At 43.4% G+C, this 21,730-nt stretch overlaps 1 protein-coding gene across 4 annotated transcripts in view; it reads right to left on the bottom strand.

Moving 5' to 3' along the window:
• Positions 1-21,730, bottom strand: part of ZDHHC14 (zinc finger DHHC-type palmitoyltransferase 14) — a 276,877-nt gene that overhangs the window by 96,275 nt on the left and 158,872 nt on the right. For 2 of the 4 annotated variants that reach the window (XM_060283944.2, XM_060283943.2), the window contains exon 2: positions 7,829-8,001. In XM_060283944.2, coding sequence (XP_060139927.1) covers positions 7,829-8,001 — 173 coding nt within the window. The remainder of the gene's footprint in view (positions 1-7,828; positions 8,002-21,730) is intronic. The other 2 variants (XM_030853070.3, XM_030853069.3) reach the window with 1 other exon arrangement.

The following is a 21,730-nucleotide window of genomic DNA, read 5'->3' as shown; positions in this document are numbered from 1 at the left end:
TAGCATTGCTTTTAGGAAGGAGTTCATCAGTTCTACAGAAGATTTTCCAATCTGTACATACATACACATATATAAGTCAAATCTTCAACTATATTGAGACACACCCAGTAGATTCAGGATGGGGACTACGGAGGTCACTAAAATACCTACGTAGATTTAGGAATTTAGGCTCAGTAAATACATTTGCATCAGAAACTGGCCTCAGTTCCAGCACACAGTACATTCCCAAAAGTTTGGACTTCTACAGGAAGAAGAAATAACATAGGCTTCAACGAGCATCCTGGATGAAACACACCCATTCTTCCAAATCCTTCAGTAAAACAAAATCTCCAGCTCCTTCCATCCCTCAGAACTAGACCCTTTGGAACCTTGTGGTATTTCCCCAAATACCATAATTCTGAACTGTGACATCTGGTTTCCAGCTCTCCCAGGGTGGGATTTTTTTTAAAAGAGACAATCAGGAAGTTTGACATTCTAAGCAACCACTCTGCATTTCTATAGGAGACTCACTACCCTTCCCTGGCATCAGTACACACTAGATGATTCTGGCATTTTCTCCTAAACAAGGAAATGCCTCTTCTAGAAGGTATTTCAGATATGGTAGGACACCCTGCCCCCCCTTCCCTTAACTCCTTCACAAGCATCAGGGAACAACTAGACATCAGCGAGGCAGCTCCAATAGGGCCGTCAGGTTGTCTGGAGTTTCCCTGTAGTTCTTCTTCTCCACCCACTTGGGCTCAGGATTTGAGAACCAGGCCCGCTAGCCACAGTGTGCTGGACACGGCTCTCTATTTCTGACCGTGGCTATGACAGGGAGACCCAGCCAATGGGCCAGGGAAGTTGGAGGACCAGATGATGCTGACAATCTGGGGCGGGGAGAGAGAATATAACTTACGGGCAAAGGGAAGTGCTACCTGCTCCAGGGGTCCCAGAAATTTCCCCTTGGGGCAACAAGATGGTGGGCAGTAGCAGGCGGTGGTTAATAGCACAGGGTGTCATGGCAGACCGACCTGTATTTGACTGCCAGCTCTGGTCAGATGACCTTCAGCAAATCTGAGCACCAGCTTTCTCTTACATAAAATAGGAACATTAATAGCATCTAAACATCATGGAGTGGCTGTGGTGAGTCTTAAATGAGATCATACATGGAAAGAGGTTAGCATAATGCCGGGCACAAGAGAAGTACTTAATAAAAATAGCTATTAATACTATTCTACCTTTTCATCGTGGACCAATAAACAAATTACTTTACAGGAAAAGGGCAGGGAATATTTTATTTCAGTGGACACAGGTAAATGCTTAAGCTGGTGCATAAAAGAGAAAGTCTAAAAGCTAATGAAGTAGCATCATAATAATGCTGGAAAGAACAGGGTAGAGAACAGGCAGCAGGGGAGAGCAAATGGGAAAGGCAGGAAGGAATCCCAGAGAGGCAGGTGCAGTTCAATTCTAGACAAAGTTCTTGGTCTAGCAGAATGTTCATGAGGTCCTGAAATGACCACACTGCAAATAAAAATTACACAAAGGATTAACTGCGGTAATTTTGGAGATGAGTAGGGAGGTGCAAATAAGAATAGGAGAAATGGACAGAAAATGTCACCTTCTGAAAAGAAAACTGGCAAAAATCAATCAAATTAACCATCTTTGATGCCTGCCTTTTTTCTTTTTTTCTTGCATATTCAAGTGTGGCTATCTAGTATACAGCATACAACGTGACTGCAAAATGTATGGGAAGAGGTCATCACAGAGCAATCACAGCCAATAGACTAGTTATAAGGCAAAAAATAAATGAAACCATCAATTTTAAAAGCAATTTTATGGTGAATATTACCAGTAGAAATAACTAACACAAAAAGAAGCCAATTATGGCTTAAAACATTCACACAGTAAAAAATTAAGTCACCAGGAAAATTTGTTGTAGTAGAAATAACAGTTCTATAAGAAAATCTGGGACTTCCCTGGCAGTCCAGTGGTTAAGACACTGCACTTCCCAGTGCAGGGGGAGTGGGTTCAATCCCTGGTCAGGGAACTAAGATCCCACATGCTGTGGGATGCAACCAAAAATTGAAAAAAACTGGAAAAAAAAAAAAGAAAATTCATAATGGCAGCTTTCATAATATTCAAAAAAAATCTTAGTTATAAATTTTACACAGAAAAGAAATCACTCCAATAAAAATAATTTTGGTACAATAAAAATGGCAATGAGAAAAAATTGGAAATAGTGTAGCTTTACAATAGAGAAAATTAAGGTCTTAAATTCGCTTAAGAATGTTCTCCTCAGAAAGCATTTTCTTCAACAAAACTCCATCGGTGTTATTAAAATTCCAATGAAAATGTTTCTACTCTTAAACATAGAATTAAGATGTCTTTGGGGAGAAAACTAACAAGTCAAATGGGTGGTGAACACACCCTGTTTCCACAGAGCCCTTGCAGGAATTGCACTCTCTGGGACAGTGTAGACCTGAGCTGCTGACAAGGCCAGTGCCTCCGTGGAGGCAGGAAGCTGACTGCTTGCTTCCTAGACGGCTCCTCCAGAGGATACCCAGCCCAAGGACGGCTTTAAGAGGCAATGAAAGATAAACTCCAGTGTTAGAAATGGTGACTGTTTCCGGGTACTACAAGGAAAATTCTTGGATGATGAGAATTTGACCAAAAGAGTATGGGAGAGAGAGAGAAAGAAGAAGAAAGGAGGAGGGAGAGGAGGGAGGAGAGGAGAGGAGAGAAGGCAGCGGAGAAGGGGGAGGAGAGGAAGAGGAGGGAGGGGAGAGGGGGTCAGAGCAGAGGGAAGGGAGGCGCAAACATGGGCACTGTCCAGCAGAGTGGTACTCTAGCCGGCCAGTAAAAGGTTCAGAGTGGAGACAATAATTCTTCAGATTCTGCCACAGCACAGGTGAATTTTTTAAAGGCCACCTGGCTTCCTTTAATCTGATTCCATCCTCACCAAGCAGCCATTAGATCACTTACTTGGGGTCGGGGTTACCGTGACACGGGGAGAGAGCTTCCTAAATAACTAGCCTTGCTTTTAGAGCCCAACAGGCGGAGTGCGTATTTCAGCTTACAGCTGCCGTCCCTGTCTGGGCAGCCTCAGGATGGGAAGAGATGCACACGGGACAGAAGGAAGGAGGGAGACCCGCCTCTTTCCCCTATTTTGATCCCTGGAAAGGTCTATCCCTAATTGAAATGAAATGCTTGGAGCCCGTGAAGGTGGTATCGTAATTTTTTCTAAGCCCAAATCAGTTGCTTAGTATCTGATCGTCCCCGAGTGAACTGAAAGAACTGAGTTTCCCAAACTAAAAAGTTTCCAAGCAGGACTCCAATGACCCCAGCAGGACCTCCCTGGACTCCTGTTGGCATTCTTGGCTGTCTTTTTAGCTGCCACATGAGTTATTGGGAAGGCTCTTTCAGAAGAAAGAAGTGTAAGGCGTTTCCGGAGACTTGGAACAGACTCTGAGACACACAGCCTCCTCTTCGCCACCCACTCCTCTCCAGAAATCTGAAGACGGGGTAGCTGGTCAGATGCTTGGCCAATCTTCAATCAGCTCCTCAGATGGAGGTTTCAAGTGGCTGTTCTGGGCTTCTACACGCAGAGAAATACAATGGATAATTGGAATCAACAGCCCTAATAATAAAAAGTTTCCAAATCGCATTTTTCATTTTTCCTTCTTTAGAGAGCACAAAATAAATGTGGTAGGATTTCATTGAAACATCATCTTATTTTCCACAGCCAAGTGATATACGGGAGAACTCCTTATAAAGCATTAGACCAGCTCTGCTGTTTATTTCCATCACAAACCGGGTCGCTTTTTAATGAGAATCTGTGTTTATAGAAGGTGAAGAGAGAACCAAGTGGGAAAAGAGGAGAATTTTTCTCAAAAATTTCTATGATTTACTGAGCTAATCCTGACAAGAACCTCACAGGCTCTGGGTCCTTATTCCCATGTTGAAGTTAAGAACATGGTGGGATGAGGTTTAGAAAGTGCACAACTAGCCTAAAGTCCCACAACCAGAGGACAGGAGAGCCTTCTTCCTTCTCCTCTCTCCTTTCTTCTCTTCCTCCTTTTTATTTTTGACAGCTTTATTGTGGTATAAATTACATTACATAACAGTTATCCATTGTAAGTGCACAATACAATGATTTTAGTAAATGTATTAGCTTATGCAACCATCACCACAATGCATTTTACACCATTTTCATCCCTCCAACAAGTTCTCTTACATCCACGTGTGGTCAGCCCTCAGTCCTAGCCCCAGCCTGGGCAATCCCTGATATGCTCTCTTTTCTGAAAGTTTGCCCTTTCTGGACATTTCATATAAATGGACCCACACAGTATTTAGTCTTCTGATTTGGCTTCTTTCAACCTGTGTCAACACTTTGCTCCATGTTACTGCTTAACAGTATTCCATTGTGTGGACTGACCACATACTGTACATCAGTTCACCCACCGATGGACATTTGGGCTGTTTCCTGTTTTTGGTTATTAGGTATAATGCACATACAAGCACGTGTATTTTCATTTCTCTTGGATATATACGGAGGCGTAGAATTGCTGGGTCATATGGTAACTTTAACTTCTTGAGGACTTTTGAGAAGAGTTTTCCAAAGTGGCTGCACCATTTTACATTCCCACCTGTAACGCATGAGGGTTCCAATTTGTCCACATCCTCATCAACACCGTCCGTCTTTCTGGTTGGAGCCATTTTAGTGGGTGTCAAGTGGTACTGCACTATGGTTTTGATTTGCATTTCCCTAACAACTAATGATGTTGAGCATCTTTTCATGTGCTTATTGCATTCATATATATGCTTTGAAAAAAATGTTCAATTCTTTACCCATCTTTTAATTGGGTTGTTTGTCTTATTATTGACTTGTAAGAGATCTTAATATGTTCTAGATACAAGTACGAAATGTTTTATCAGATGTTCGATTTGTGAATATTTTCTCCCAGTCTGTGGTTTGTCTTTTCATTTTCTTAAATGGTATCTTTTGAAGCACAAAAGTTTTTAATTTGATGAAATTCAATTTATCTTTTTCTTTTACAGATCACGTTTTTGGTGTCATATCTAAGAACTCTGCCTAACACAAGATCATGAAAATTTTCTCTATGTTTCCTTCAGAAGTTTTATCATTTTCGCTCTTATATGTAGGTCTATGATTCATTTAAAATTTATGTATGGTGTGAGGTAAGGGTTCAAATTCATCTTTCTAATATGGACGACCAGTTTCTTTACTTGCTATGTGTTTTTTCAGATTTTTTATTTCTTCCTGAGTCGTTCTTTTTGGTAATTGTGGCTTTCTAAGAATTTGTTCATTTGTCTAAGTGGTCTCATTTGTAGCATAAAGTTAAAATCCTATGGTGATGCCCCTGCTTTCATTCCTGATTTCGGTAATTCACATCTTCTCTCTTTTTCTCTGTCTTGTTTTGGAGTGGAAGGTCAGGGGAGTATAGTCACAGGTTTGTCAATTTTGTTGACCTTCTCTAAGGACTAACTTTTGGGCTCACTGATATTCTCTGTTGTTTTCCGCATTCTGTTTCATTGATTTCCACTGTCATCTTTAAGACTTCCTTACTCCTACTTGCTTTGAGTTCAGTTTGCTCTTCTTTGTCCAGTTTCTTAAGGTGAAAGTTTCAGTTTCTGGTTTTTTCCATGCTCCACTCCAAATCAAGTCAGCGCCTCAGACAGAGATGCTGCTGGTTTTCAGGGCTTGTCCTGTCCAGGTAGAACTTCCTCACCTCTGAACGCAGGTTAGCAATTAGAGCAGCCCCAGGACAGAATGCCACAGACTCCCACTGTTCTTACCCAGAGTTCGTCAGTTTTTCATGAATAACCACTCCTCAAATTCCAGAGTCATGAAATGATTGTTTCTGACTATTTTGTCTAGGCTCATCATTGCCTTTCAGGGAAGGATGTGCCAGGCTACTAATTTCTGCCATGCCAAAGCCCTGTCTCTACAGTCCCTTTTCTCTCCTTCACGGGAAACAAAATTTGGTTTTATCCTTTACCCCATCTAGTTCCCTCACAGAATCTGTGTCTCTGGGGGGCGGAGACATGGGGGCAGAGCTGGTTTTTAACAATTGCTTATGTTGAAAAATACTGCTCTGAGATTATCAACTTTAAGAAAAAAAAAAAAACTAAACAAAACAACAAAAAAATTGCACTTCAGTGAATCATTCAACTTCCTCAGTGTTAATGATGGAAAGTCTGTGCCTCTTAGAATCTGCATTCATCATAGAGAATTCCAATGGCACTCTTTATTATCCACTTTGTAAGGAAGGCAGAAAACCCCCCAGTTCCTGACCTTGCTGATTCTGCAGATGCTCCTAGCACTAACAGGGAGGTGGGAGGGAAAATAAGATCACAGCAGGAAAATGCTTAACGGCCAGTGTGGGGAGCTGGGCTGTCTGCACACTGCTTGAGAAGGAGTTTCGAGCTTGTCCCAGTTTGATATGGGCATAGACTACGCAGTTTCTAGAGGCCCCGTTCTATTCCTTGAAGGAAACTGGGCCTTCGAGAGCAAGAACATCCCTAAAGAACAACGGATGAGACCCAGGAGACCTGGGTTGAAGGCTCTGGCTCTGCCACTTTCTCCCATTTAACCACTTTGGGGCTTCGTTTTCTTATTTGTAAAATGGGTGTCATAATAAAGTCTTCCTCACAAACTTGCTGGAATGTGATCAAATTCAATGACCGTCATGGATGGCCTTTACAGATTATTAACAAGCTATAAATGTAGGCTTTAGATTATGAAATAATACCCTGTGTTCAAATCTCAATAGGTGGTGTCAAAGAAAGAGACTGTCTCCCCACTTCCCTACCTCAGGACACAAGGAGGCTGCAGCCCAGCAGACAACTCACATACACTCCCATAATCAACTCCTTTACTGCTTCCCTCCCAGGTGACAGGGATGAAGGATGGAAGCAGATGCTCAGAGAAGGACATGTCTGTGCTTCAGCACTTGGGGAGGTGGACCAGAGCAGATGGTACCTATCAAGACCCACACTTGTACCTCTTTATACTGTGGAAAGTGGGGGTCTTTCCTCTGAGTGGGCTGTGAACGGAAGCCCACTGGGAGAGAACTATTTCTGTCAAATGATTTTTCATGCCTAAACTTTATGTTCACACTGAGTCATCACAGCCCCCTGCCACGCTTGTCAAATTATCCCTGTACCACAGCAAGCCGCACATTCACAAAGGCAAACTTTTAAGAGGAAGCTCTCTTTTTAATTAAAAAAAGGACTTTAAGGGTTCTTTGTATGAGGGATTAGGATTGGTTTTAATATCTTTAAAATGGACTGCTGGAAATTTTTAATCCTAGGATTTCCAATATCTAAGGAAAAATAAAGCCATTCATCTCAATATATACCAGAAATATACATCTTTGTTATGCCTTAATAAAGGAAATGCTGGATCCTAGGCTGGATAAATAGGACAGCCGTCTAAGATGTAACGTTTCCAGGTTTACATCATGGAAACCAGAGTTCAGCTATGATGATGATAAAAGGGAATGAAGAGCAGCCACCAGGAACTACAGCTTTCACAACAGAGGCTCCTTCTCGGACGCTCGGGTTTCAAAGAGCTCGGTGGCAGCGGGCTGCCTGACGGCACCGCCAGCGTGCCTCCAGTGCACCGGTCCCTCAGCCTTACCTCCGACCACTTTCCATCCCACCTCCTACTCAGGTCATCCTCAGGCCAAGTGAATGAAAACTTCGGGACTCCTCCCCGGGGACTTGGCACCGTCCAGCGCCCAGCCCCTCCTGCACGGGCTCCGCGTTTGTCCTCCCGCACTGGGGCTGAGCACAGGTGGGCAGTGACCAGAGGCTAAGGGCGGACCTTCAGGGTTACCTATTTGCCTTTCCAGGTCGGCGGCTTCATCAGGTGTGGCTCGCGGAAGGACGCCAGGGTCGCTGAAGCTGGTGCGCAGCAGGGTCCCCATCACAAAGAAGAACAGAATGCCACCGACCACGGGGATAGCAGGGGTGATTTTCACTGCTAGATACGGACAGCTGCCAGCAGGTTGGGAGGCGGGGGGGAGGGGAGAAAGAAAGGAAATACAATGTCAGTAATCAACAGTGATCACTCTGTATTTTCCAAGAAACTAACGGCTTTTTTGGAGAAGCAAAATTGATTTCCATTAAAAATTCATCTATGTTTTAAGCATTTACATTTGGGGAGGTCTGCAATTCTCTCTTGTGGACAATTTAACCCCCCTTCTCAGCTACAATAATCCTCTGCTCCCACCGTGGTACTCTGGAAAGACACTGGCAGAAAAATTAAAATAATCCTGCTTGTACAATCCATGTAAGACGCACAGAGCTTGCACCCTTTGTCCTGTAAACAGAGCACATGATTTATGGGACTCTCCACCCATCTCTGGAATTGCATAACATAGGACGACACCAGCTTGGAACTGTCTTCATCACAGCCGGCCCTTCCTCCCTGGGTCAGACAACTCAGGGCACGGAACGCAGAGAACCACAAGCCACCCTCAAAAGGCAAGAAATCACTTTTTCAATATTTTGGAGCTAATCTATGCAAAAGAGGTTAATGAGCTATGGAAATGTACTTGCAGGCCGTTTCCGAAGAGGATTAAAAAGATTTAGGCAGCTGGAATATAATAGTCTCATGCTCTTCAAGAAGGCACTTGAGCTACCAATGGATGAACATGGCGCATCTCGATTCTATGAAACCCCTTCACTGTCCTGCAGTGAATGAACTGACACGCAGCAGGGGCTGTGATGAGTCAGGGAGAGATGCCCTTGGGACAGACTGACATCTATGCCAGCTGGCTCCAGGGATCCAGGAACCAGGCTTAAGCACCACCCTGGTCCACTGTCATTGCTCCCTGACTCTGCAGAGGCAGTGAGAGGCAGAGTGAAAAGTAGCTTGGTGCCTGGAGCTGGGTGAAGGATGGCCCTGCAATGACTATGGTCAGTGTATTGTCATCACATTCAGTAACCTCATGGGCTTTGAGGAACACCACACAGAATCATGGAATTGTCACATCCAGAGTGGAAAGCACCTCCCAGATGGTCTGCCTCACCAGGGGATACTCTTCCAGATACTCAAGACCACACAAAGAGAGGGAGCTGGAGAAGAAAGGGTTGGAAAGCTTTGCTCAAGAGGTGAGCCAGGGGGCTCATTCCTGGGGTGTTGGGGACAGCAGCCACTCCTGTGCAGTACTTGCAGGGAGGTGGCAAGGTCTCTGATGGGATGGCAAGGGGATGCTGGCAAGCCTCCAGGCCTCGGGGACCACAGGCCATGGTCCCCTTTGCTGAGACCAACATCAGGCAAGTTAGAGCATCTAGTTTTCCAGCGGCTGGTGACTCAGGTCTATGTGGAGTGGTTACTGTGAACTAAAGACCAAGGGCCTGTCCTGAATCCCCTGCTCTGCAGAAACCAGAGACTTTCCAGCCACTTTAAGAAGATGGAAGAGCAACCCCAAACATGACTAGGTAAGATTGCCCACCAGACAAGTGGACTGTGGTCTCCAAGAGAATCACCTGATTTAGAGACACAAAATATGTGACATTTCTAACTTGTTTCATCTTTCCCACACCAGCTCCCCTGCAGAAACAGAACAGAATGAACGACAGAAAGTATCAGATCACACTTGGGCTGGATTGCCTGTTGTGACTTCTCTTCACAGGATTCATGGGAAACCATAAAAAACTATTAGTTGTCTGTCCTGCATCAACGTCCCCGCCCAAACTCCCAGGCACTTAGAGCCTTTCTGAACATCGTCAGAGATTCTCATAGAAACGTGAATTTGGCAACGAGAACAAGAAGATATACAGAGATTGCTGTGGAAAAAAGGAATACAAAAGTGTCTAAGCTGAAGAAATACCCTTTGTGAAAGCATTCACTTTAACTATGGAAAGGACTTTTTTAATCCAATGGATTTTGTTGCATAAAAAAGAGTCACTGCTTTTCCTAGAGTGTTTTCAGACAAACACTAACATAACTAAACTGTTCAGTGGGTTTCCAATTTTCTTAAAAATTTGATTTTATAATTTTAGGTACTGAAAAGCTTCAAATGAAACACTTTCCTGCAACAGAGATCCACTAGTTCTGAAAATTAGAAAGAAAACATTTAAAAGATGGTGCTGCTTGGGGTGCCTCCTGTTTTCGTTTTTGCTTTGCCTTTGGGAGCCCTTCTTTTATTGGGAAATAAATACAGAGTCAAACAGGTGGGCCAGCCCTACAGCCTAACACAGAACTTGCATTTCAACTTGACACATGTAGAGAATAAAAGTCTTGTCAGGAAATGACCATCTTCCCTTTAAAGATTCAGTATAAAGTGACAATCAAAATCCCATTTAATACTGCCCTGAAATGTTCACATGGCTGCATCCCAGCTCTAGGGTACAGTGCAGTGCCAGGGGCTACAAAAACAGATACCTTTCCAAGGCGTGTCTATTATGTTAAATGGAGCATGTTTGGACTGTGATGTGGAGCTTTTATGAAGAGCTGGAGATAAATATCAGTTGCTGCAAGTCTATTGATTAAATCTCTGACTGTGATATCAATCAAGTTAATATCAAGGAACTCAAACTCCAAAGAACATTAGAAAGTATTTGTGTCATAAAATATGACTGACATTATCTTTGTTACTCTTATTGTCATATAAAAAGCAACCTGAAGTTGTATGAAGCCTTGAAAATGTGCTAGGGTACCACAATCAGAAATAAACACAGTCCATATTAAAGGCACAAAATTGACCCTGATACTAATAAACTTCAATTTATATAGATTAGCCTTAAAATTTTGTTTTAGTCCAAAAGAATCTACTCTAGGTGGGCCTCTTTTTTTTTTTTTTTTTTTAAACAAAATGGTTAGGAAAATGATCAATTGTGTAGAGGAGAATTTTTCCAGAACTGAAATTCATAATTCAACAGAAGAATGCCTGTTTGAACAAAGGCAGAGAATACAACAGGCCAACATTTTCCTCTTTCTCATTATTAATGAGTTTCAATAAGAAACAACTGGAACAGTTGTTAGGCAGCTGCACCCAGGTCACAGCTGGACAATATTACCTGGAGGGACCAGCCAGTAGGATGTGATCCACCTTGGGTGTTTAGGGGTGGAATTTATTTAGCTCCATTTGGCTTCTCCAGAGATGGATTCTTCAGTGCTGTTGGAACCCTCCTGTGGAGTTGATTTAGTAGATCTTAGGTTATGGTGTATTTGTTTTTCCCTTTTGGTTCTGAACTGTAACTTGGTTGACCTCAAGAGTTTGCCTGCTCACAGCAAGATGTCGTTAATGAGTAAGCCATGTCCTAAACGGTTTCTTGTTGTCCCAAGTGCACTGTATGTAAAGCTACCCACTGCTCCAGGCTGATGGCTCTGGAGGACTCCCACCGCTTCCACCCGCCTCTCCCCACCTCCCGCCAAGGATGTCTGCTGCCCTTGCCAATATCTGATATTCAGGATTAGAGATCAACGTCTTTAACTTTTCTGTCCCCTGGCACATTCTCATGGAGGAGACAAGACCCTGTGATTTAAGTTGTTTGCACTTGAGTGTCAATTCATTTATTCAGCCCTGGTCCGGGAAAGGAGGAAGACGAAGAATCTAGTTGATGGGTACATGCCTACCACCCTATGAAAAACTCAGATGGATCCTGACTTTTCTGGTCATGAGATGAAGGTAACAGAAAGTCCTTCAGTCACTTTAAGTGACAGACAGTCTCATTAACCATTTCAAAGTGTAACAATCCTAATTACCAGTGGAAATTTCTAACTTGGTTTTGTGTTAAACCTCCTCCCCCTCCCCAGCTGGCCAAGTGCCGTTTCTGGCCCCTCTGTGGCTGGAGAAGAAAGGACATGGGGGTAGGAAGGGGGCCGGGATTTGGAAGGTGCTGATTTGGAAGCTCTGTTACAAGGCGGCTTTGTGTTCTCTGGGTCTACCAGATGTTTAAACCTGTCCCGCTGGAGTCTGAGTCCTTCAGAAGCCCCCTGGAAGTCTAAGGGCGCTGCCCCGGGGGTACCCTTCTCCTCTCTCCCTCTTCTTGGGTAGAGAGGAGACAGCCTTCCTCCCGCCCTAAGGCCCATCCTTCCACTGCACTGTGGCCCCATTCCCCACCTCTCATGAACCTCAGGGGTACTGCCCTGAATTCCTCAGCTCCCTGCTTCTCGCCTGGGGGACAGAACATCCATCTCAGCCCTCTGCTGGCCCACTTCAGGTTACCCCAAACACACCGACACATCTCTGTTCCAAAGCCTGCAATGACTCCCCTTCTCCTGCCAAATCAACTTCAAGCTCCTTCTCTGGCGTCCATACCCCATGGTGCCTAGTCTCCGGTCTCCCCTTCTCATGTCCTGCTCTACCCCCCTTTTCACACATACGGGGACAGCAACCCTGACCCCTGGCCTTCCCAGAAAGGCGCCTGCCACCCAGCCCTGGTGTCTGGAACACCCTCACCCCTAACTCAGTTTGTTAAAGCTGCCCCAACTTTCAAGTTCGCATAAGGACTTGGTGAAAAGATTTTCTGGGCTCCACCCCCGAGCTAAAGTGCTGGCTTCTTTTCCTAAAGCTCCGTAATATTTTTGTTTGCTTCTCTTGATGGTACTTGTGGCTGTTTGTGGACATGCCTCATGAAACTCACTGGACTGGAAGTCCTGGAGGGTGAGACTGGGCCCTGGTCAGCATGTGTCCTTCACAGCACCGGGCACAATGCCTCGCACAGGGTAGCTATTTGACAAGTACTTGTTGAGCAATTGAATGAATGAGACCTATTCACTGAATTTTACAGTAACACAGAAAAGAGCAGGAAAGTCAAATCAGCCATATTCTCAACATTGACAATGTACCCTGAGTCTAGAACTTGCTCCTCTAACTTCTAAGCTTGCTGGGTCTTGTAACGTCCTTCAAACAGGTGCTAAGGATCTGCCCCGTTCAGGATGTTTCCGCCACCGAGAAAAGGTGGGATTGCACACACTGAGTTTAATGCATGCCACACACTCTAAAGTTCTAGCAGATGAAGCACCGTGTGTTGGTACAACTTTGCACAATACTAGGTGCTCTGTGACAGTCACCCATCCTACCAGCCTCTGTATTTCAAAGGACAATGTTGAGTTGCTCATTGAAGTCTTGGACATCGCTCTCTATAAAAGCAGCAGAATTCAGGCCCCCAGGCAAACGATAAGATCAGTGCTGCACAGACACATTCAAACCGCTGCTCAGAAAAAGCCAAGAGCATCTGCAGTCCCGCTGGTAAAGACAGAGCAGACGCGGCCCATGACGGCGGTAACGAGACCTCCGTAAGGAGGCGAGACTGATGGGAAAATCTCAGCCACCCCCCAGCAACTGGCACGACGTAATAGCTGAAGCGCTGCAAGGGACAAAGAAAATGCCTAGCCCGAGCTCAGACAACTTGAAAACGGCTCCTTCACGTTTCTGAGCAACTGCGGATGGGCGTTCCAATCCTGAGTGCCATCTGTGATGAGGAAGACTCCTTCCCCCGAGGGCCTGGATTTGATACAAGATGATGATGCAGCTGCCAAAGACATAAACCCCAAATGAAGTCCTCTTTCGGTCTGAAGAACTGTGACCTATAGACCAGCCAGGGCCGAGCGGATAATAGGTTAACAGCACCTTAGTCTTCATAAAGCTCAATGGGAAAACGACAGGAGGAAAAAAAAGAATCTGAAAGCACGCATTTTCATAACATAAAAGAAATGAGCTAATTTAGCACCAGATGCAACAAATGCTATGGTGATGAAAGCCTGTACAGTAACCCCTTCCTATCATACACATCAGTGAGGCGTTTGTCTTTATATATGATGATTAAATGCCTACTACTGACTGTCATCTCACTGTACATTAGTGGTAAAGAAAGGTCCTTCCGGGTAATAATTAGAAAATGTAGCATTGCCAAAAGATTAGAGGGAATTTTTTCAGTTCTAATAGTAATCTTCTCAAAACTTTAGAAAAAATAATTATTTGTATTTTGCTGTTTATACATGAAGGGTGGAACCATTTTCTGGGTGCTATATTATCTGAGACTATGCAATTAGTGTATTATGTCATTATTTATGACAAAATTATTTTACCATCAGATACTGACATTCCAGGATCAGCACTCTCATTAATTCTGTATTTCTATGTAGAAACTGGCTCGCAGGTTAGAATTTACTCTCAGTAGAATTGATTCCCTGGATGAAAGTCCTGGGGCTAAACTAATATCTTAAACATTTCAAATAGGAAATCTGGATTTCATTATTGGGTAGCTAAGTCTCTCTTTTTCTCTACAGGACATTCTTTGGGAGAAGATTAACTTGACTTGAAAACCAAACCAAAACAAAATAACATTAAGAAGATGTAGCAGAGACATTAAGTCCAAGTGCCCTTTAGAACAAAAAGTAGAGAATCTTTTGCCATTGATAACAGATGTGTAATCTACCTGCCCACAGGCCATGACTGACCCTTTGAAATGTAGGAAGGTGAGCAGAAAGACATAGCAAACATGTAATAGTAATAATATTACATAACAACAACAACAAAAGTAGAGAATCTTTTCCCATAGCAAAACAATTTGAGTCATCTTTTCATATTTTGCCTGCAAATGGGTATGCATAGAAAAAAACATCCCGTTAATTGTAGCTCATGACCTCTGGCTACAACATGACCTATGTTTGACATTTTTGTTCTGTCCTGTATATATGAAAGCATAAAGATGAGAATAACTATTCTTTATACATAGAAATGAGGCAATTAAAGTTGATAGAGGGGGCACGGCCTTGCTTTATCGATGCCACGCTCCAACGAAGGAGGTTTCTATATTTCAGAAATCACAAAGTTCGGCTATTATTTTAAACGTCAGAGTCTTGATTGCAATGCATTTCAATAATAGTTAAGGCAAATGATCATAAAGTGAAATAATCTGAGCCAATGACTCACACGTCTGAAATAATAACAGAGTAGCACTGTGAGAGTAGTAATAAAAATGATCTGTTTCCTTTTCATCTGAGTCACTGTAAAATGAATGTATTCTTCATTTATAGGCAGGAACATAAACACCATTACTTTTATGATTTGTTCCTTAATCACATATTTAGAAATAAATGTACCACTACAGGGCAAAGATAAGCACAATACTTGGAGACAAATAGAGAAAAAAGTGGACTCGGAAATAACATCCACTCACAACCGTGGAATGGGAAAACCAGACGATTTCATAGAGTGCTACCCCGCCAGACACCCCGCAGCAGCGCCCAGTGCTTGAAAAGCACCTTCTTAGCAATCGCACAAAGTGATGAATCTACCAATGTAGAAGGAGGGAGTTTGAATAAATGGACACGGGGACCAAAGGGGAAGAATATAACAAAAGGACACTGGAAGGAAAAGCTCAAACCCAGAGAGAAAGGACGGGGAGAGGCGAACTCCATGTAGGAATGTGTGGACCATGAAGAAGACTCACGGTGTCATCAGAGGCTCCACAGTTCATCTTTTCACCAGGCTATGGCTACTTTCTCATCGAGAGCAGTAGCTTTCGGGCTTACAAAGGGAAGAAGGTTGGTGAAGCTCTCCCTACCCAGGAAAGGACAGTAGCTAAGGGCTCCGCTTTCTCCCTGCAGGCCTCCTGGCTAGATGTCTGCACACAGGGATGTCTGCACACAGCACAGTCTCGCCTGAAGCCTGTGGAGCTCCTATGTGACAAAATCAGTGTCATTATTCTTAATTCAGGGCCTCCCAGGCCACCCAAGACAGGTCCAGCTATAGACACAGAACCTGGGAAGCTATAGTTTAAAAACACAGGCTTCAAATCACAGTGTGTAAACAGTTTCATTTCCCCATCTACTATTGAGAATGTGCAAGGGTTTGTTAGGGAAAATTGTGGTGTTTCAAACTTTTTTGGCAAAGTGATTTTGAGTTTGACTTAAAATTCCAGAAGGTCCCATGGTAAAGCAATTATACTCCAGTAAAGATGTTAAAATAAAATAAAATAAAATTCCAGGAGGTCAAAGGCTTCTGGCTAGTGTGTGGATCACGGGGAGGAAAGCCAGCATTTCTCTGCCCCCAAACTGGCTCTTTAATGACCTAATGGGATTACATAGGCATGGCAACCATACATCCACTATCCATGTACGTCCATGGATGTACACACCATACATCCATGGCAACCATACAAACAATAACTCATGATTGTGTCATTTTCAGGAGTACAGCTGCCGAACTAATTGGCCATAGTAACTCCATCACCTTGCTTTCAGTGCATCCTGGACCCATAAGAAATTAGCAGGGCAGGACTTCCGAGAAGATGGCGGAAGAGTAAGACGCGGAGATCACCTTCCTCCTCACAGATACACCAGAAATACATCTACACGTGGAACAACTCCTACAGAACACCTACTGAACGCTGGCAGAAGACCTCAGACCTCCCAAAAGGCAAGAAACCCGTCACGTACCTGGGTAGGGCAAAAGAAAAAAGAATAAACAGAGACAAAAGGATAGGGATGGGACCTGCACCAGTGGGAGGGAGCCGTGAAGGAGGAAAGGCTTCCACACACTAGGAAGCCCCTTCGCGGGCGGAGACTGCGGGTGGCGGAGGGGAAAAGCTTCGGAGCCGCGGAGGAGAGCACAGCCACAGGGGTGCGGAGGGCAAAGCGGGGAGATTCCCGCACAGAGGATCAGGGCCGACCGGCACTCACCAGGCCGAGAGGCTTGTCTGCTCACCCGCCGGGGCGGGCGGGGCTGCGAGCTGAGGCTCGGGCTTCGGTCGGAGCGCCAGGAGAGGGCTGGGGTTGGCGGCGTGAACACAGCCTGCAAGGGCTTGGTGCGCCACGGCTGGCCGGGAGGGAGTCCCGGGAAAAGTCTGGAGCTGCCGAAGAGGCAAGAGACTTTTTCTTCCCTCTTTGTTTCCTGGTGCGCGAGGAGAGGGGATTAAGGGCGCTGCTTAAAGGAGCTCCAGAGACAGGCGCGAGCCGCTAAAAGCGCTAAACCCCAGAGACAGGCATGAGACGCTAAGGCTGCTGCTGCCGCCACCAAGAAGCCTGTGTGCGAGCACAGGTCACTCTCCACACCCCCCTTCCAGGAACCTGTGCAGCCCACCACTGCCAGGGTCCCGGGATCCAGGGACAACTCCCCCGAGAGAACGCACGGCGCGCCTCAGGCTCGTGCAACATCACGCCGGCCTTTGCCGCCGCAGGCCCGCCCCGCACTCCGTGCCCCTCCGTCCCCCGGGCCTGAGTGAGCCAGAGCCCCCGAATCAGCGGCTCCTTTAACCCCGTCCTGTCTGAGCGAAGAACAGACGCCGCCCTCCGGCGACCTACACGCAGAGGTGGGGCCAAATCCAAAGCTGAGCCCCGGGAGCTGTGCGAACAAATAAGAGAAAGGGAAATCTCTCCCAGCAGCCTCAGGAGCAGCGGATTAAATCTCCACAATCAACTTGATGTACCTGCATCTGTGGAATACATGAATAGACAACGAATCATCCCAAATTGAGGAGGTGGGCTTCGAGAGCAAGATCTATGATTTTTTTCCCCTTTTCCTCTTTTTGTGAGTGTGTATGTGAATGCTTCTGTGTGAGATTTTGTCTGTATAGATTTGCTTCCACCATTTGTCCCAGGATTCTATCCGTCCGTTTTTTTGTTTTTTCTCTTAATAATTATTTTTTATTTCAATAACTTTATTATATTTTACTTTATCCTCTTTCTTTTGTTCCTTCCTTCCCTCCTTCCTTCCCTCCTTCCTCCCTCCCTCCCTCCTTTTTCTTTCTACTTCTACTAATTCTTTCTTTCCACTTTTTCTCCCTTTTCTTCTGAGCCATGCGGATGAAAGGCTCTTGGTGCTGCACCCAGGAGTCAGTGCTGTGCCTCTGAGGTGGGAGAGCCAACTTCAGGACACTGGTCCACAAGAGACCTCCCAGCTCCACATAATATCAAATGGCGAAAATCTCCCAGAGATCTCCATCTCAACACCAGCACCCAGCTTCACTCAACGACCAGCAAGCTACAGTGCTGGACATCCTATGCCAAACAACTAGCAAGACAGGAACACAACCCCACCCATTAGCAGAGAGGCTGCCTAAAATCATAATAAGTCCACAGACACCCCAAAACACACCACCAGACGTGGACCTGCCCACCAGAAAGACAAGACCCAGCTTCATCCACCAGAACACAGGCACTAGTCCCCTCCACCAGGAAACCTACACAACCCACTGAACCAACCTTAGCCACTGGGGACAGACACCAAAAACAACGGGAACTATGAACCTGCAGCCTGCAAAAAGGAGACCCCAAACACAGTAAGATAAGCAAAATGAGAAGACAGAAAAACACACAGCAGATGAAGGAGCAAGATAAAAACCCACCAGACCTAACAAATGAAGAGGAAATAGGCAGTCTACCTGAAAAAGAATTCAGAGTAATGATAGTAAAGATGATCCAAAATCTTGGAAATAGAATAGACAAAATGCAAGAAACATTTAACAAGGACCTAGAAGAACTAAAGATGAAACAAACAATGATGAACAACACAATAAATGAAATGAAAAATACTCTAGATGGGATCAATAGCAGAATAACTAAGGCAGAAGAACGGATAAGTGACCTGGAAGATAAAATAGTGGAAATAACTACTGCAGAGCAGAATAAAGAAAAAAGAATGAAAAGAACTGAGGATAGTCTCAGAGACCTCTGGGACAACATTAAACGCACCAACATTCGAATTATAGGGGTTCCAGAAGAAGAAGAGAAAAAGAAAGGGACTGAGAAAATATTTGAAGAGATTATAGTTGAAAACTTCCCTAATATGGGAAAGGAAATAGTTAATCAAGTTCAGGAAGCACAGAGAGTCCCATACAGGATAAATCCAAGGAGAAATACGCCAAGACACATATTAATCAAACTGTCAAAAATTAAATACAAAGAAAGCATATTAAAAGCAGCAAGGGAAAAACAACAAATAACACACAAGGGAATCCCCATAAGGTTAACAGCTGACCTTTCAGCAGAAACTCTGCAAGCCAGAAGGGAGTGGCAGGACATATTGAAAGTGTTGAAGGAGAAAAACCTGCAACCAAGATTACTCTACCCAGCAAGGATCTCATTCAGATTTGATGGAGAAATTAAAACCTTTACAGACAAGCAAAAGCTGAGAGAGTTCAGCACCACCAAACCAGCTCTACAACAACTGCTAAAGGAACTTCTCTAGGCAAGAAACACAAGAGAAGGAAAAGACCTACAATAACGAACCCAAAACAATTAAGAAAATGGGAACGGGAACATACATATCGATAATTACCTTAAATGTAAATGGACTAAATGCTCCCACCAAAAGACACAGATTGGCTGAATGGATACAAAAACAAGACCCATATATTTGCTGTCTACAAGAGACCCACTTCAGACCTAGAGACACATACAGACTGAAAGTAAGGGGATGGAAAAAGATATTTCATGCAAATGGAAACCAAAAGAAAGCTGGAGTAGCAATTCTCATATCAGACAAAATAGACTTTAAAATAAAGACTATTACAAGAGACAAAGAAGGACACTACATAATGATCAAGGGATCGATCCAAGAAGAAGACATAACATTTGTAAATATTTATGCACCCAACATAGGAGTACCTCAATACATAAGGCAAATACTAACAGCCATAAAAGGGGAAATCGACAGTAACATATTCATAGTAGGGGACTTTAACACCCCACTTTCACCAATGGACAGATCATCCAAAATGAAAATAAATAAGGAAACACAAGCTTTAAATGATACATTAAACAAGATGGACTTAATTGATGTTTATAGGACATTCCATCCAAAAACAACAGAATACACATTTTTCTCTAGTGCTCATGGAACATTCTCCAGGATAGATCATATTTTGCGTCACAAATCAAGCCTTGGTAAATTTAAGAAAATTGAAATTGTATCAAGTATCTTTTCTGACCACAACGCTATGAGACTAGATATCAATTACAGGAAAAGATCTGTAAAAAATACAAACACATGGAGGCTAAACAATACACTACTTAATAACGAAGTGATCACTGAAGAAATCAAAGAGGAAATAAAAAAATACCTAGAAACAAATAACAATGGAGACACGACAACCCAAAATCTATGGGATGCAGCAAAAGTAGTTCTAAGAGGGAAGTTTATAGCAATACAATCCTACCTTAAGAAACAGGAAACATCTCAAATAAACAACCTAACCCTGCACCTAAAGCAATTAGAGAAAGAAGAACAAAAAAACCCCAAAGTTAGCAGAAGGAAAGACATCATAAAAATCAGATCAGAAATAAATGAAAAAGAAATGAAGGAAACGATAGCAAAGATCAATATCACTAAAACCTGGTTCTTTGAGAAGATAAACAAAATTGATAAACCATTAGCCAGACTCATCAAGAAAAAAAGGGAGAAGACTCAAATCAATAGAATTAGAAATGAAAAAGGAGAAGTAACGACACTGCAGAAATACAAAAGATCATGAGAGATTACTACAAGCAACTCTATGCCAATAAAATGGACAACCTGGAAGAAATGGACAAATTCTTAGAAAGGCACAACCTGCCAAGACTGAATCAGGAAGAAATAGAAAATATGAACAGACCAATCACAAGCAGTGAAATTGAAACTGATTAAAAATCTTCCAACAAACAAAAGCCCAGAACCAGATGGCTTCACAGGCGAATTCTATCAAACATTTAGAGAAAAGCTAACACCTATCCTTCTCAAACTCTTCCAACATATAGCAGAGGGAGGAACACTCCCAAACTCATTCTACGAGGCCACCATCACCCTGATACCAAAACCAGACTCACAAAGAAAGAAAACTACAGGCCAATATCACTGATGAACATAGATGCAAAAATCCTCAACAAAATACTAGCAAACAGAATCCAACAGCACATTAAGAGGATCATACACCATGATCAAGGGGGGTTTATTCCAGGAATGCAAGGATTCTTCAATATACGCAAATCAATCAACGTGATACACCGTATTAACAAATTGAAGGAGAAAAACCATATGATCATCTCAATAGATGCAGAGAAAGCTTTTGACAAAATTCAACACCCATTTATGATAAAAACCTTGCAGAAAGTAGGCATAGAGGGAACTTTCCTCAACATAATAAAGACCATATATGACAAACCCACAGCCAACATCGTCCTCAATGGTGAAAAACTGAAAGCATTTCCACTAAGATCAGCAACAAGACAAGGTTGCCCACTCTCACCACTCTTATTCAACATAGTTTTGGAAGTTTTAGCCACAGCAATCAGAGAAGAAAAGGAAATAAAAGGAATCCAAATTGGAAAAGAAGAAGTAAAGCTGTCACTATTTGCAGATGACATGATACTATCCATAGAGAATCCTAAAGATGCTACCAGAAAACTACTAGAGCTAATCAATGAATTTGGTAAAGTAGCAGGATACAAAATTAATGCACAGAAATCTCTGGCATTCCTATACACTAATGATGAAAAATCTGCAAGTGAAATCAAGAAAACACTCCCATTTACCACTGCAACAAAAAGAATAAAATACCTAGGAATAAACCTACCTAAGGAGACAAAAGACCTGCATGCAGAAAACTATAAGACACTGATGAAAGAAATTAAAGATGATACAAACAGATGGAGAGATATACCATGTTCTTGGATTGGAAGAATCAACATTGTGAAAATGACTCTACTACCCAAAGCAATCTACAGATTCAATGCAATCCCTATCAAAGTACCACTGGCATTTTTCACAGAAGTAGAACAAAAAATTTCACA

This window comes from Globicephala melas, chromosome 14 (genome assembly GCF_963455315.2).
Source record: "Globicephala melas chromosome 14, mGloMel1.2, whole genome shotgun sequence".
NCBI classification, from domain to species: domain Eukaryota; kingdom Metazoa; phylum Chordata; class Mammalia; order Artiodactyla; family Delphinidae; genus Globicephala; species Globicephala melas.
Note: the sequence above shows the minus strand (reverse complement) of the source record. Positions and strands in the feature narration are given on the sequence as shown.